General features: G+C 37.9%; 2 protein-coding genes and 1 pseudogene across 3 annotated transcripts; all 3 read left to right on the top strand.

Annotated features, from left to right (window-relative positions):
• The first annotated feature begins 2,422 nt into the window (after positions 1-2,422).
• LOC125213782 (Leucine-rich repeat (LRR) family protein) lies at positions 2,423-6,683 on the top strand. Its single transcript, XM_048114517.2, has 3 exons — positions 2,423-3,766; positions 5,617-6,302; positions 6,383-6,683. Exons 1-2 carry the CDS (start codon positions 2,651-2,653, stop codon positions 5,881-5,883), a joined length of 1,383 nt encoding a protein of 460 aa, XP_047970474.1. The 5' UTR covers positions 2,423-2,650; the 3' UTR covers positions 5,884-6,302; positions 6,383-6,683.
• Positions 6,684-7,016: 333 nt separating this feature from the next.
• On the top strand, positions 7,017-9,991 carry LOC125215530 (proline-rich receptor-like protein kinase PERK15). Its single transcript, XM_048116973.2, has 5 exons — positions 7,017-8,556; positions 8,628-8,714; positions 8,813-8,883; positions 8,962-9,038; positions 9,316-9,991. Exons 1-5 carry the CDS (start codon positions 7,377-7,379, stop codon positions 9,842-9,844), a joined length of 1,944 nt encoding a protein of 647 aa, XP_047972930.2. The 5' UTR covers positions 7,017-7,376; the 3' UTR covers positions 9,845-9,991.
• Positions 9,992-13,800: 3,809 nt separating this feature from the next.
• On the top strand, positions 13,801-18,135 carry LOC125209661 (uncharacterized; annotated as a pseudogene). The gene is made up of 4 exons (XR_016136408.1): positions 13,801-14,785; positions 15,067-15,285; positions 15,374-17,371; positions 17,458-18,135. The product of XR_016136408.1 is annotated as an uncharacterized LOC125209661 (transcript).
• Positions 18,136-18,164: the final 29 nt, after the last annotated feature.

The raw sequence follows: 18,164 nt of genomic DNA, 5'->3' as shown, positions 1-18,164 counted from the left end.
GAGGTACTCGTCCCACATGTCTGCCGCGCCTCCGTAGGCCAACTGCCTGATTGCCGCAGTACACTTTTGAATAGCTGAGTGGCTGGGTCTGCCAGCCGCATCGTGCCTGAAGCGGAAACACAGATATCGACGCTCCAAAGCATCAACGATACGCATAAACAGCGCCTTGCTCATCCTAAAACGCCGCCTGAACAGGTTGTCCCCAAACCGCGGTTGCTCTGCGAAATAGTCGTCATATAGCCGTTGATGTGCAACTACGTGATCCCGATCAATCACTGCTCGGCGGTGGACAACGGGTCGAGGTCGAGGTACCCACGGATGCAAGGCCCTTTCTAACAGCCGCTCTGCCTCGCGGGTCGTATAAGGCCTCTAACTGTTCCAACACTTGTCGTTCGAACTCCTCCTCAGCATCCCCACCACTACCACCACTACCACCCGCGTTACTCATTTCGCGTTATTGCTCTTGTACAGAAATTCAGAGAGAGAGAAAGCTCGTTAAAACAAGTGGTGCAAATGAAAATGACGTTAGTTGTTCGGAAATTAAATTAAAAAAAAATCCACTGGCCGATCGTCAGCCTACAATGGCGGCGAGCCGATCGGCGAGCGCATCGGCCAGCGCTCGCCGAAATGGCGCTCACCGCCCACAATGGTTCGGCGAGCGGACCGGCCAGCGCCGGGAATTAACTAGCCGGTCGCTTGCCAACCATTGGAGATGCTCTTAGTCCAACACTTTCTTTACTCTCTCTTTATTTTTCCTACCTTATTCCTCTCTCCTACTTTTCAATACAATTTTTTAATCTCCGTGCCCAAAAGTTGTATCTCAACTTAGTTGGGACCAATGTTTTAAAAACGGACCGGACCGGCCGGTTCAACCCCGAACCGATAGGCAGTCCGATCCGATTCACCCCTAGAAACCGCCAACATGTTAAACCGATACTGACCAGCGAAACTGGCCGGTCAAACCGGTTCAACCGTGAACCAAAAACCAATTTTTTAAAGTTGTTGTTGGCAAGACTTGAACTCATAACCTCTTCTCTATATAATAACACTTTTACCACTCCACCATATGACCATTTTAAAATAATATTAACATTAATAACTCTTATACACTAAAAATGATATTTTTATCCACATAAAATGATAATTTATTTTAATTTTATATTCTTTTAAGAAATTGTTAATTATATTATATATTTTAATTATGCTTTAATAATCACTAGATTTTTATAATATACTTATCAGTTTGTAACTGCACATAAATTTAATATGTTTTATATGCAAATATAATTTATTAGTATTACTTAATATTAATATTTTTCTTGTAATATATATTTAATTTATATATACTAACCATTGATATTAATATTTTTATATAAAATAACTAATTATTCATGTTTAACTATTACTTAATATAATATTATTTCATTTAATACACTTTTTTAGTTACAATTAAATTTATCTATTTATATATAAAATATTAAAAAAAATTTATATACAATACGTAATGAATCATATATTTAATTTTATTTACTAACAAAAATATTTATGAAACTTAGTCATTTACTACTAAATTTTAATATTTACATTACAACTAAAATATAAGGTTAATATTTGTGATATATTATTGATTATATGTAAATTTAATATATTTTGTATATTGTATACTTAATTATATGTATTTGCAACAGTAAAACGGTTCGACCAGTGATTGAACCGGTTGAACCATGAACCAGTAACTTCGCCGGTTCGCCAGCTGATCCGATTTTTAAAACATTAGTTGGGATGGAGGGAGTACTAGTTTTATAATAAAATGGGAATAAAATAAGTTGGTGGAATGTGGAGCCTACTTATCATTAATGTTAAAAATGAAATGTGATTTTTATTGTGGGACAGACTGAAATGCCAAAATACGACTCTTATTATGGGGCGAAGATAGTCTAAAATATAATTTCATATATAATTAGATTATATTTTACAGTGTATACTTAAGTACATATAGTTATCTTACCGAAAAATTTCGATAAGAGATCATACCGTACCAAAAATCACATTGTACCCTAATTCGATATTTCATTATTTTTTCCCGTGCCTTGCTACTACTAGTATGCACACCACTCTCCAACCATGAATTTAACAATGGCAATCTCGTAATACAAGGAATCCAAATGGCATATTCCTCTGTGGGTTGCCATATTTACACCGCCCAAGGAGACGTATCAGACTTGCCGAGCGCGTGACTTGCTCGCTCTCTACTCTCAGACTTTTTCTTCAAAAGAAACACACTATCCATCCATCACAACCGTTAAAAATTCTACCACGTCATGGATCCCTGCTTTTCTAATCTGACGGTGTGAATTCACTTACTCGTCAAACTCCCTCTGCCTCCTCTTCTAACCCTACCGCGGTCAAACTTAACTCAAATCCAACCAACCCTAACTCATCTAACTCGGAGGCGACTCACCTCCTCCAATATCTTATAGCGAACCAGCTCTGAGAGACATACACACAGAATTTTAGAGAGAGAGTTTCTACAAAGCCAAATTCTAGGGTTTAAACCTTTTTCGAATCAATCTCATAATAGGAATTGGATATTGGATATAGGAATCCGCTCGTGTTTTTATGCAGTGGGAAAATAGGGATTGATAGAACAATGGATGAGATCTGGGAGAGGGCGGTGGAAACGGCCTTGGACGGCCAGACGGACGTCGATTTGGTCCGGACGTTAACGCTCGACGGCGCGGTGAAGTGCGTCCACGGCCGTTTGCCGCCGCCGTCGCTCTTCGAGAAGTTCCACAATCTCCAGCACCTGTCTATGGCCAACATCGGCGCCTCGTCGCTGGAGCAGTTCCCACGCCTCCGGAATTTGCAGAAACTTATTTTATCGGATAATCGGATCGCCGGTGGGCTCGAATTCCTCGTCGCGGCTGGACCTGAATCGTTGCGGGACCTCGATTTGTCGAATAACAGGATTTCAGATATTAACGACTTGAGACCGTTGGCCGAGCTGAGGCTGGTCTCATTGGATCTCTACGAGTGCCCTGTTACGCGGATTAAGGACTACCGATCTCGTGTTTTCGGTTTGATTAGGTCATTGAAATATTTGGACAAGATGGATGCGGAGGAGAATGAGCGCCCGGAGTCGGATGATGAAGACGATGATGATGAGGAGGAGGAGGATGATCCCGGCAGTGGAGAGATAGACGGTGAGGACCACCCGTTTAGGCTGAGCAATGGGCAGATAGCGGGCAGCGATGGGGTTGTGGATGTTGATGAAGATGAGGAGAGCGACGCCGACGAGGAGGAAGCGGAGACGTCAAGGGCGATCAACGGCTTGAGTCATGCTGGCAGTTCTCATAATCATACCAATGGGTTTAGAGTAGAGGTTGTGGATGGGGAAGATGATGAGGAGGAGGGAGATGATGAAGATGATTCGGCGGAGGAAGTGTTTGAAGATGACGAAGGTGATGATGAGGATGTGGTGGAAGTCCACGAGATCGATGACAGTGATGATGGGGAGGATGGTGTTGAGGACGAGGATGAAGACGACGATGATGAGGACGGGGAGGAGGAAGAAGTCGATAATGATGATAGGGATTTGAGGGAGGCCGAGAGTACTGATAGGCTCACAAGCACGGAGGGGGAAATTGATGCACATGAGCAGGGAGAGGACGATGCCGATGAGGATGATGATGGGGAGACGGGAGAGGAAGAGCAGGCAGTTGAGGAGGATGGGGAGTATGAGGATGAAGAAGAGGCTGAGGATGAGGTATAATTTTTTCTGTAATTGACATCTTGTTTCTTTTGTGCCGTTGAATTGTGTTGGGTAATTTTCCTTTGGCAGTTGAATTGGAGATGAATGCATATTTAACCACTTTAATCTCACATTACGCCTAATTAAATGCAAATGCACTTTTTAGCTTGAAAGTCTTGTAGTATTTTTGTGGTTTGCCAAAATCTGGTTGCAGTTTTTCTGTGTATTAAGAACTCACACTGGTTTTTTCTGTCATTATTATTTTTTAATTACATTAAGTTTTTCTATTCTGCCTAGGGGTTTAGTTAATGATCTTGCTTTGCCTTTCTTGGACACCCTTGCTGAATTTAAATTTGTGTTTTTTCAGAACTTGCTTTACCTTATTTGTCAGTGGTTTCTTAAGCAATACAGTGTAAGATCAAATTTTTTTGTGGTTTCTATTTGTTAATGATCATGCTTTGCCTTTCTTGGACATCCTTGCGGCATTAATGTTTGTGTTTTTCAGAACTTGTTTTGCCTTATCTGTCAGTGGTTTCTTAAGCAATAAAGTGGAATATCATTATTTTTTGTGGTTTCTATTTGACAGTGGCACCTACAAGGTTTTTGGTTATTATGTTTATATGAAATCTTTGCCAAAATAACCTGACGTTGTAAAGAAAATTGCATGTAAATCTGGTTCTTTAGATTTGACTTCATCTTTTTTAGTGAACTTGTGTTTCTGAATTATTGACTAAAAAGTTGCTTAAATAAATCTTCATCTGTGCCTACTGTTTTGGTATATCAAAATTTTGAAAATTTGTCCTACAGTGTGAGAAGCCATCCTTTGGTATGAACTTCTGCTAAAAAAAACTACTGGTGACAGTGAGTTGTGGTTGTAATCACCTTGCTTCTAATCCTGGTAAAAATTGTTTTAATATTGTTGATGTTCAACTTACCGGAAAACCATTAGATTCCCCCTTCCAATGATTAATCACGTAGAGACCTGTCTTTTAATATTTTTAATGGGAAATCATTATTTTTGCATAGCCTGATTTAGAATTTTGTGATTTTATGGAAGTTTCTCATTTTCCAGGTAAAAAACAATCAGTTTACAATAACTGGAAAAACCATTTGCTCCTTATCTATGTATGATTTGAATTGGCTTTTATTCTTTAGAATTGGTGGTTACAATTAGCTTGTTCTTGCAACTCAAAAAATGAAAGAATAAATTATTGTAATACTAAAACTGTTTTGGTGCTCTTAATTTAATTGTATCTGCCCATGTTTTTTGTGATTCATTAATGTAGCATGAGTGCAGGAGGCCATACTTGTTTTTATAGAAAAATGATTTCCAAATTTCTCTGATTTCATGAAAATTGTGCCTGAACCCAATATTTGAACCCCTTTAAGATGTCATGAATTGACATACTGAGTATTGGTCAAATTTGGTTTATGGCTTGTGGTTTAACTTCTCAGTATCAGGTGAAGGTGAAGTGCTAACTATTAGTTTTACATGTTGAGATTTGCATTAGGTTTTCTTTTATTTATGTCAATCTAATTGTGTATATAATACCCTTTGATTAATTTTGAGTGTTCTTTGTGTGTGCGTGTTTTTTAACCATGTTCAATAGTCCTTTTCCATGTATGTTTACAGTATGTTTTTCTATGTCTAGATTTAGTTGTCTGTAATTTGAGTTTGATAGCTACTAGTTGATTTGTTGTTTTGGTTGATTGCTTTCTCTGTATAGATTTAATTGTCTGTAATTTGAGTTTGATAGCTACTGGTTAATTTGTTGTGTTGGTTGATTGCTTCTCTGTATGGATTTAGTTGTCTGTAGTTTGAGTTTGATAGCTAATGGTAAATTTGTTGTGTTGGTTGATTGCAGGAAGACGATTATGGGTCTGCTGGATACCTGTTTCAACCAGTTGAGCGGGTGGAAGCAGAAGATAATGGTGGTGGTGGAGAAGGTGAAGACCTTGAATTGGAGGAAGATGTTGAAGATGAAGATGATGAAGATGGCGAGGTTCAGGAATTGCCGGCCGCGTCCTCTTCCCATAAAAGGAAGAGAAATGGGGACAGCGACGATGATGGGGATGATGGTGAGGAGGAAGAAGAAGAAGACATGGTGCAGCCATCATCAAAGCAGCGATAGAGATGGAGGGGCCAGCTATGTTTATATGGAAGAATGGTGGAAAACTTGAACTTAGTAAAAATGGGGTTTGAAAGAGTCTGTCCCTAGACAATATTTTGGAGGGAAATTATGTTATGGCTGGAACTGGACAGCATGAAAATGAGTGTTTAAAAAGTGGTTTATTTCCCGCTTCACTTCAGCATGTGGTGTTATGCCTTGATTCGAATCCAAGTTCAACTCGCTCCGCAACTCAGTAGTGGCGACGGCAGAAAAGGAAATACTCATTTTTTCGACATATTTTAGAGGGAAAATGGAAAAAGAAAAAACAGAATTGAGATTGTACAAACGTGAGTGTATTCTATTGGATCAGTTAAAAGAATTCCGAGGCGGCGTCGTTTTGTGAAATTTGATTCCACGTGCAGCATATGGGTTGGATCAAGGTTATATAATGGTTTTCTTATCCTATCATCAACTAGCTTTAACTAAATACTTATGCTCTACTTATTTTTATTTTTTGCAGGTGTTTCAAGGCACTCGAGCTGAGTGGATCCATTACCAATTACCATGATGGGCTTTTGCATATGTTGCGTCAATCAGCCCAAGCGTCGCCGTTACCTTTGGTTTTGGCGATTTTAGGCTGTGTTGTACGCTTTTATGCACTTGTAAATAATGTTGGTGGCGAAGGGACCCACACAAGGCCATGTTGTGTCTCTTATCAACTTTCACGTTACTTCCATCATTTATATTGTTGATCACTTTTGGAATATCTTACCAAATTTATGAGTAGCCCCTCTATAATGCAATTTCCAATTTATTATTCACGGATGGTTCTTTTTTCTAATTCATTATTTTCTTATTTCTTTAATTTATAAAATTATTTATATTGCAATATTTATAAATATATTTATCTAAATTGCTATTACATGAAAATGAAAAAAAAAAACAAATATAGGAATTTTATTAAAATTTCAAAACATAATAATTGAACAAAAAATAGAACATAATTAAAAATAAGAAATACTTCATATGGTTTTTTATAACTAAGCAAACCAACAAAGTAATAAAATGGGAAAATTATGAAATTACACTTTATATTCGTGAATATTTTTGTGTCATCCACTTGTCGAGTTTGACTTAAGAAGTGAAATATTTTGAATAACTAACCCCCTATCATTACGAGATATTGAAGATAAAGAGGCTGTTTTATAGGAAGGCAAATGAAGGGGGCAGACCTCGTAAGATAGCAAGTAACACCATTCGCCATAACTTCTCTGTCTTATCTTTATCGTCGTTCTCATATTGAATTTTGCAGAAAAACGAAATAGAGAGAGACAGAGCACGTTCAAATTAATTAACCATGTTGGTCATCCCATGAATTAGGGATTTCATGATCATCATCAAGATTCAAGAAATGTTTTTTTAGAAAACGGCGAATTCATGCATGTGATCTTCATGTAATGCTGTAGAGATCAACGAAGCTGGAGCTTTGAGTTTCGGCTTAGTTACATATCATTATGTCGTCACCGTCATTATTTGAGGCTAATCCCTCAACATCTTCATCTTTAACTTCAACAGTCTCTCCTCCCTCTCCTCCTTCAACACCGCCTCCATCAGAACCAACACCGCCTCTGCCCTCTCCTCCCGCATCAACGCCTCCTCCGCCCTCTCCATCATCAACTCCGCCCCCGTCCTCTCCATCATCATCGCCCCCGCCCCCAGCAGGCACCCCTCCCCCGCCAACCTCACCTCCTCCGCCCCCACCAACTTCTTCCCCTCCACCGCCCTCATCCCCTCCCCCTTCGCCTCCCGCAACATCAAATTCCGAATCCCCTCCTCCACCAGTTTCCACAGTCACTCCCCCGCCATCTCCTCCCACCCAAACGCCCCCATCTCCGACGTCAAACCCACCCCCTGTGGCTGCCTCGCAAAATCCTCCTACACAACAAGCTAATTCCTCTTCGTTGCCTGCAATTCCTCCACCCCAACCGATACCTATTTCTCCAGAACTACCTACATTGCCTTTTAATTTCTCTCATAACCCTCCACTCCCAGCGTCCGCTGCCTCACCCCCGGTTCCTCCACACCCTCAAAATTCTCAGAATGTGAACGGGTTTATCATCGCCGGAGTTGGCGCGGGAGGTACTGTGATAATCGCACTTCTCTTCGTCATCTTCTGCCTCGCTTGTAAGCGAAGAAAAAGAAAATCCGATTACGTAATGGAACCATTGCAATGGCATGGCCAACAACTTATTAATCCAACCATGAAGCTCCACCCTCCTGCCGGAAGCTTCATGGGCGGTGGGTGGGCCCCGAATTTAACTAACGAATTTAGCTCGGGTTATAATTCAGGCCAACATGGCGCGATCCAATCGCAAAACATGGGTGGTATGTACCAGTTCAGCTACGAGGAGCTTGCCGCAGCCACCAACGGATTCTCTCAAGCCAACCTGTTGGGGCAAGGCGGCTTCGGCCCCGTGCACAAGGGTGTTTTGCCTGATGGGAGAGATGTTGCCGTCAAGAGCCTCAAGAGCGGCAGCGGCCAAGGCGAGCGAGAGTTCCAAGCTGAGGTTGAGATCATTAGCCGCGTCCACCACCGCCATCTCGTCTCCCTTGTTGGATACTCCATCGCTAATGGGAACAAACTCCTCGTCTACGAGTTTGTTCCTAATAAGACGCTCGAGTTTCATCTTCATGGTTTTTACATCCTCCAATTTTGTCTCATACTTATCTTCTCTATCAAACTGCCCCTAATTGGTTGCCTGCAGGAAAAGGCGAACCTGTGCTTGATTGGGCGACGAGGCTTCGTATTGCAGTTGGCATGGCTAAGGGGCTTGCATACCTACACGAAGATTGTGTGATTCTTCTTCTTCTTCTTTCATTTTTCTAGCTATTCTCAATTATTATCTACTTATTGTTTATGATCATGTTATTTTGCTTATTGTGAAATTAGGTTCACCACGAATTATCCACCGTGATATCAAAGCCGCAAACATTCTTATTGACAATAACTATGAAGCAATGGTACTTCAATTACTTTCTATGCCGCCTTCATCAATGAATTTAGATATATTAAAGTTACAACATGTTATGACTTTGCAGGTGGCCGATTTTGGATTGGCAAAACTTACTACTGACAACAATACTCATGTCTCTACACGCGTAATGGGAACTTTTGGGTGAGCAGTGAGCGATGTGCAGTACACATACCATTAATTAGTTGGCATCACGTAACATAACATATCAGTTCTTGATTTAGTATGAGTTCGCTGATTCATTAATATCAGTAGGGTTAGGTGCCATTGAAAGTTAGCAACAAAAATAATTTGTGATGTCAACTGATATATTTAACCAACGAGCTTATATGATTCTCAGTTGTCAATTGATCACAACTTTCTCTCTATATATAATGAAGTTGATGTGATACATATTGATGGATGATTTGAATAAATGTAGGTACCTAGCACCGGAATATGCATCAAGCGGGAAATTATCAGAAAAATCAGACGTGTTCTCATTCGGGGTGATGCTGCTGGAGCTCATCACTGGACGGAAGCCAATCGACCTGTCAAACAGCATGATGGAAGACAGCCTAGTAGACTGGGCGAGGCCTCTTCTAACAAAGGCAATGGAAGATGGCAACTTCGAAGAGCTGGTGGATCCACGGCTTGAGGGTAAATTCCTCCATGCTGAGTTGTCTTGCATGGCTAGCTGTGCTGCTGCGAGCATACGACACTCAGCGAGAAAAAGGCCTAAAATGAGTCAGATAGTGCGGGCGCTTGATGGGGACTCGTCGTTGGAGGACTTGAACGAGGGGGTGAAGCCGGGGCAGAGCACGGTGTTCAACCCCACCGGGGGGTCTGAGGTGTACGACACGCGTGCCTACAATGCCGACATGTTGAAGTTCAAGAAGATGGTCATGGCGTCTGGGGAATTCACCAGCGGCGAGTACGGTACCGACTCCTCCGAGGTTGATAGTCATTGATGTCTAAATCATCATCTTATATCTCCACTCACATCTATCATATATGTATATGTACATCATGTAGGATTACCAAACCATATATATATATACATGAAGCCGTCTGACCTAAATTCCAAATGAAATTTCAAATCCGCTCTTTTGAATAAATACTATCTCCGTTGATTTTATCATTTTGAATCGTCCACCAAAATTAGACCAATTTTAAATATAGAAAGTTTTAAACAAATACTAAGTCTACACGTCATTCTAAATATGGACCCCACAATTCACCATGACTACTTCCACCACCTTTTTTTATCTCTCTTATTTTACCAATTGCGCATTACAACTCGTGTTATTTACAACTTTGTCTATTTTTTATGGACGGAGGTAGTAGTTTGATATGGAGTAAAGATTATGTTAACAAAAAAGTGTAAAGATTATGTTAAGAAAAAATTGTGAGATTGATAAAGAATAACATTTCTTCTAAATTTAATATGAATGATCTAATTGATTAAGGCTAAGCGATGTCGTTTTCAGCTTCAAGCATCACATAATAAATGTGGTATTCCTCCTGTCCATGATTAAATGTGTCAATTTTGATCGGCTCGAATTTTAAGAAATTGTTTGACTTTATAAATTAAAGTTGAAAGTAAAGTTAGTAAATTGTGGGTCTTACCTTTATATATTAATTTTATAATAAAATATGGGTGAATTGTGTGGTCATTTACTAAAAATAGTAAAAGTTATAAAAGTTAAATGAGATATTTATTAGTGGACGGAGGAAAAAAAATGAGCCATTTAATGACGGACTAAGGGAGTACATATACGTGCACAAGATATTAATCTATATTCGGGTGACAATTTACCCCCACCACATTTACATGATTGAATTATTCGAATTTCCGACTTATCCCACTTATTAATTAGAGGGGAAAGTTATGCCAATTGAGTATCACAGTTATGCCAATTGAGTATCACTTTATTCTAGACTATTATGTTATCATACAACATATATCTATGTTTAAAACCTTTTGATAATATCGCTCCGTTCGTCGATAAATATTTTTTATCGACTGAGTTTTAAGAAATTATTTGAATTTGTAAAATAAATTGGTAGAAAAAGTTAATACTAATATGAGTCTGAATTTTATATATTCATTTTATATTAGTGGAATTTGATATCCACTTGCCAAAAATAGTAAAAATATGTGTTTGCACATCTATACACTCTAAATTTAAAACATTATTAGAGTGCATGTACAAACTTACATTACTTGAATAGCATCAAAAGGAAAAACACAATCTACATTTTCTCTAGAGAAGCAACCATATCTTCTTTTACAGAGGATCTAGTATGATTTAGTTTTGGCCTGTAGATAAGTACGTGAGCTGACATTTTGGAGATTATAGTGACAACATTGATGGCTTCTTTATTGGGTTGCAAGGAACTCCAAATTTAGAGTTTCTCAAATTTGATCAAACTAAGATAAAGAGGGCCGCTCATTGTCAAGGGTTCCTGAGATCCATCAATATCAGCAGGGTTGTTAGAAGGTCCCCTACATGGTAAAATGCGTGATACTTTTTTAGCATTGTTCCTTTTTCCTATTTTTTGTGAATTATTTTCATCTTCGCTTCTCAAATTTGATGGAGATAATGAGTTGACATGCTATATAAACTGATTTAGTTGAACTATACAGATAGGAAAGAACAATATTATATTCTCATGTGAAGTGGTTAAGCTACTTATTTTTCTCTCACCTGGAAAAATTTATTCTCTGGACATGAAGTCAATTTTTAAAGAAAATAAAATTTAGAATTTCAGAGCCCATTTTGGGGTATAATGCTGATATTCAGATATAGGTCTAGTGGCAGGTGAAGTTAATATACAACTATGCTCAATATATTTGAGTAGAACTCCATTTGGGTTATTCCCAGATATATCATGGGCTAAAAACTTTTCTTGAGTTCCTCAAGGTCTCAACAAAAGCTTTGGGTTAAGAAAATTTTAAGAGAAAATAATCATGAATTAGCCATGTCTATTTCATTTCATTTGCGCTTTTTGGTCCTAATTTTATACTCTAAGAACATAGCCCTCTCCATACCAATATACCAGGCCTGCTGCTTTTCATTTTCCCAACATCTTTGTTTGAAAGGTTTTGTGTTTCAGTCCTAAATTGATGGGAGCTGTTTCCAGCTAGTACGATTATATCTTAAAAAATTAGCAAACCACTGGAGATTCATAACTATACAATGTGTTGTTACATATGAGGTTGTGTTTGAAGCTGTGGGTGTAGAGTTTCCTGCATATTTGAGCATCTTCCAATATAACGAAGCATTTGAAAATCTTTGCCCACAGTCAAACGCGGTTTTCAGTTGCATCCTAGAAAGCTCAAGGCCGCAACATCCATTATTAGAATACACTTGCCTTACCTGTTGCTGGGAATATTGGATGCCTCTGGTTCTGACCCATTTGAGTCATTGAGAATTTGCACGAGTAATGAATCCGCACGGGAGAGACTCAAAATAACTACAGCAAAAGTGGGATTCTTGACTTCAGACTTTGCAGCTCTTTTAAATTGTAATATTGGATCATAAAATATCAACCTTAAGCCTTTAAATATAATGGACTATTCGGTCGGCTCGTATCAATCCACACATCAACCCTACTCAGATTTTGGATTAATCGATCAAATATTTTATCAGATCAATTTTTTTTAGAGTGAACTACATGGTACACTGTGATCTTTATTTTATATCGTTTTTAGTATACTGTGATAAAAATAACCCTAGATACCAAACATGTGATTTTTTTTTCATGGAGGATATTTTTGGAAATTTCATTTAAATAGTACTACCAAATATGTGATTATTTTTTCTTCCTTTCTTATTTCTCTTTTTCTTCTTTCTTTTTAGTATTTTATCTTCCTTTCTTTTTTCTTTTTTCTCCGTAGTTTATGTTTCTTCTTTTTTCTTTTCTCTTCATCTAATTGCATTAATAATATAAATGAAAAATAAAATACCTAATTAAATTAATTATATAAATTAATTAAATCAATTGAATATTTTATTAAATTAACACCTAACTAAAAATATTCAACTTTTTATATCATTATGACTACAATTCACAATGTTAAATTTTTATTAAGGCTATATTGATTGATTACTAATTTAATATAATAATAATAATAATAATAATAATAATAATAATAATTAATTATTATTATTATTATTATTATTATTATTATTATTATTACTACAAAATATTATGTGATTCAATAATAATTTAATGTTAAATTATTATTATTATTACTACATAATATTATGTGATTCATAATTTATATAATTATACTACAATTATTTATTAATTACTAGCAATTTTCAGTATTATAACAATAATATAATAATTAAATGTAATTATAACTATAATTATATTTAAGTATATTTGAATGATATTAAAAATAAATTAATTATTAATTTATAACATCAAAATAATAATATTAATATTGATTAATAATAATAGTATAAAGAGTGAGGAGAATGAGAGAAGATATTATAATATCACTTTTGGTACTAATTTTATGTATGTCTAAAATAGCCTTTATGATATAAATGGAAAAATATATTTGTTTAAAGGGAATTTTGGAAAGAAAATTGTATCCGTACCAAAAACAATATAAAATAAAAATCAGGTACCATTTACGTGCGAAAATGAAAGATAAGGTATTTAGCAGAATATATTTAGACCATCGCATATATTTGAGAAGCCTACTTAACTTGACAACAAGACCTATAAAATTTTCTTTTGTTCCTTTTTCTCTTTTGAATTTTCTTCATAGTGGAGTAATTGATAGCTTAATTTTCCACTTGCAAAGACTCAGACTTGTCAATTTTCTGCACAATAATCCAAACCTTCATTCACGTCTAACGAAGACTTGCAATCAAAGAAAATAAACATACACAGAGGCATCAAGAAAGCCTCATAAGATTTATGTGTGTAGTGTATATAATTATAGTTATACTACAATCACAGCTTCCAGCTTGTAGCCATGGAGAAAAAGATGTACAACATTCTTGCATATGCATTCCTGATCAGCATAACCTTACAAGTCCCTTGTTTAGCCAAAACGAACCTTGCTACTGATCAAACTGTGCTTTTTTCACTGAAGCAACACATCACATCCGACCCTTCTCGTATGCTTGCAACAAACTGGAACGTTTCGAGCTCCGTATGCAGCTGGATCGGCATCACTTGCAGCTCTCGCCACCACAGAGTAGCCGCGTTGAATCTGTCCGGCATGAGCCTCTCTGGCAGCATTCCGCCACAGCTTGGACAGTTATCCTTCCTCGTCTCCCTCGACCTCACCAGCAACTTCTTCACTGGTTTGCTCCCTCCTGAGCTGTCTTCCCTTCACCGGTTGAAATTCATCTCTCTCCGGCTTAACAACTTCACTGGAGAAATTCCTCCTCTCTTTGGCCATCTACCAAAGCTTGAAAACTTGAATCTACGCAACAACAGCTTCGTAGGTTCCATCCCAAAATCTCTCTCAAACCTCACAGCCCTGCAGTTTCTTGACTTAACTTCCAACTCTTTGAGTGGAGAGATTCCAAAAGAGCTGGGGAAACTTCAAAGTTTACGAAGGCTGGAGATCGAATTGAATTATCTCTCCGGTTCTATACCGTCAGAGATTTTCAACATATCGAATCTAGAGATTATAAGCTTGGCAGACAATGAGCTTATTGGAAGTCTTCCAACAGACACGTGCAGTAAACTTCCATTTCTCTGGTGGCTTTATCTTCCTGGGAATCAGCTGAGTGGCGGGATTCCGACAAATCTATCCCAATGTTCACAACTGCAGCAATTAACCCTCACCGAGAACTCTTTTAGTGGGAGCATACCTGCAGAAATCGGCTACTTAGCATCTCTTAAGAGCTTAGCTCTTGGCAGTAACCGTCTAACAGGTATGGATTCGTGTTCTTATCGTGTTAAGTTGGTTCAATAGTGATGAAAATGCGCTAAGTTGATATTTGATATTCTTGAATGAACTTATAAGCAAATACCCAAATAACAATAAAATGACAAGTTCGCCTTTTAAACCATGTGAGATGGCCAAATCTTTAAGCACTGTGAGAATTTCAAGTACCGTGCAAATCACTTGAAGTTCAAGCACCATGTGAATTTGGAGATGGAACTGCATCTCTTATAGCATTTAATTGGTCCAATAATTATAAATGTTTGATAGGTACAGTACCACATGAGATTGGCAATCTTCAGAAGCTGGGTGTTTTTGCTGCTGAACTCAATCAGATTGGGGGGTCATTTCCTTTAAATATGTTCATGAATATGTCTTCTTTGCAAGGCATAAGACTATGGAGCAACAGGTTCACAGGGAATGTTTCAAGGGATGTCGGGAATCTTACAAAGGTGACCTGGTTCGACCTCACTGAAAACCGCATGACAGGTAACAAGACCTTTTTAAGCTGTATGAAGCTAAGGGATGATTGTTTAGTGGAATTCCCATGGAGTATAATTTATCAAATCTTTTGTAGGGGTTATTCCCACTGAATTTGGCCAACTTTACCAACTGCAGCTATTGAGATTAAGTATAAACAGCTTCAGTGGTTCGCTTCCACATGAGCTCTTCAACATTTCAACTCTGCATACTCTTTCACTTGCATTCAATGATCTGTTTGGAGTTCTTCCAACCTATTTATGTCGCGCCTCTCCCAATCTTGGACGACTTTATCTTGGCGCAAATTCCATCACTGGACCCATACCAAACTCCATCTATAACTGTTCTCATCTCAGGATCATCACATTGGCTGAAAACAAACTGAGTGGTTGTATACCTACTGATCTCGGCAACCTTAGAAATCTCCAACGCCTTGAATTGTACAACAACAATCTTACAAATGCACCCTCCTCTTCAAACTTGGGCTTCATTGCATCCTTGTCAAATTGCAGGTCTTTAACTCATTTGTCTGTTGGTATTAATCCCCTATACGGCGCCATTCCCCCTTCTGTCGGAAATTTAACTTCCTCGCTCCAACTTTTCTCCGTCGGAAGTAGTAAATTAAATGGCAGCATTCCTGTTCAAATAGGCTATTTAAGAAGCTTGGTCACCTTGGATTTACAGGACAATGAGTTATCTGGTAATATTCCATTCTCTATCAAATACTTGCATGACCTTCAAGGGCTATATCTTGGTGCTAACATCTTGCAAGGCCCCTTTCCAGAGGCTATATGTGATTCATACAACCTCATTTATATAGATATTAGCCGAAATCAATTTTCAGGTCCGATTCCTGAGTGTTTGGAAACCTGTCTTCTTTAAGACATATTATTCTCAGCTCTAACATGTTGAATTCAAGCATACCTGCAAGCTTATCTGGCCTAAAAGATTTGTTGAATCTTGACTTGTCCTCAAATTCATTGACTGGTTTTCTACCTCAAGAGATAAGTAACTTCGGAGTCGCAATCTCTATAGATCTATCGATGAATCAGTTCAGGGTCTATTCCCAGCACTATTGGAAAATTGCAGAGTTTGGCGAATCTATCTTTGGCAAATAACAGACTGGAAGGTCCTATTCCAGTTTCAATGGGAAGCATGCTCAGTTTGGTGACTCTTGACTTGTCCCACAACAATCTATCTGGTTCGATTCCGAAGTCATTTGAAGCACTTCAATACCTCAACTACTTCAATGTCTCTTTCAATGTTTTGAGTGGAGAAATTCCTAGTGGTGGTTCTTTCAAAAACTTCACTATGGATTCTTTTATAGGCAATGTGGCATTGTGTGGGATTCCGAGGTTCCATGTCTCGACTTGCCTTGTTGTTTCTAATCACAGATCAAGGTGGAACAAGGTGAAACGAGTTTCATTTGTTGCTCTTGGAGTTGTGGCTTTCATTTCAATTGCTTTTCTGGCTTTTATCATTGTCAGATGCAAAAGGAAGGATAGTACATGTAGAGAAGTTAATGAGTTGACATCTATTGTGCCTGAAAGAATATCTTATTATGAACTTGTGCAAGCAACTGAGCAATTCAATGAGAGAAATCTGTTTGGAACTGGGAGTTCTTGCTCTGTTTACAAAGGAATTCTTAACAATGGGAAGATTGTGGCTGCTAAGGTTTTTAATCTTCAAGTAGAAGGTATTTCAAGGAGGTTTGAAGTCGAATGTGAGATACTTCGTAGCATTCGACACAGGTGCCTTACCAGCGTCATAAGTTGTTGTTCAAATGAACAGTTCAAGGCATTAGTACTTGAATATATGCCCAAGGGGAACCTTGATAAATGGTTATATTCCCATGACTATTGCTTGAATCTAATAGAGAGAATCGATATAATGATTGATGTTGCATCTGCTTTGGAGTATCTTCACTATGGTTATTCGACACCTATTGTTCACAGCGATTTGAAGCCAAGTAATATATTATTAGATGAAAACATGGTTGCTCACGTAAGCGATTTTGGGATAGCAAAGTTGCTAGGAAATGGAGATAGTGTGGTGTTAACCAACACCCTAGCAACATTAGGTTACATTGCTCCAGGTGAATGTATAAATATATAATGATTATATCTTGGTTTCAAAGTACATATATTTGCTTGATGTATATCATGATTTTTGTTGTTTCAGAGTACGGTTTGGAAGGGCTGGTTTCGACAAGGTGTGATGTGTATAGCTACGGTGTGATGTTGATGGAAACTTTTACCCGAAAAAGGCCAAGTGATGATATGTTTGGAGAAGATTTGAGCTTAAAGAGATGGGTAGAAGTCTCAATTGGAGAGACTCCGGATGAAGTGATAGATGTTAAGTTAGTGATGAACTTTAAGGAAGTACATATTGACAAGATTGTGCAATGGAAGTACATATTGACAAGATTGTGCGATGTGTATCATCCATACTTGAATTGGCTTTGAAATGCTCTGCTGATTCTGCAGGGGATGGAATCAGCATGAAAGAGGCACATCCGGAGCTGCAGAAAATCAAACGTAGATTTTTGCAGTGCGACCAACCAAAGTAAGATTGATTCGATGAAGCAAATTCAGGGAAGCTACGACAATTCCTAGATGATGACATTACACATTTGATTTGAGCCTTGCCTTGTTGCTAGCTATGTTTTATACATGAACTTGTGTTTTTTTTTAATGAATGGTAATTGTGTGTTTTTATGTTGGATTATAGAGAATTTTGAGCTCATAGTGTGAGTTTTGTAAAATTGTCTGGATGGCTTATTAAGGAATTTGAGATCCATGTATAGATCATGCTTTCTTGAGATGTTATGTAAAGCTAATAGTTAGCATTTCACCTGAAGTTAAACCACAAGCTATAAATAAGTATCG

Source organism: Salvia hispanica, chromosome 3 (genome assembly GCF_029641045.1).
Source record: "Salvia hispanica isolate PSC_SH4W2 chromosome 3, Shi_PSC_v1, whole genome shotgun sequence".
Taxonomy (NCBI): domain Eukaryota; kingdom Viridiplantae; phylum Streptophyta; class Magnoliopsida; order Lamiales; family Lamiaceae; genus Salvia; species Salvia hispanica.
Note: the sequence above shows the minus strand (reverse complement) of the source record. Positions and strands in the feature narration are given on the sequence as shown.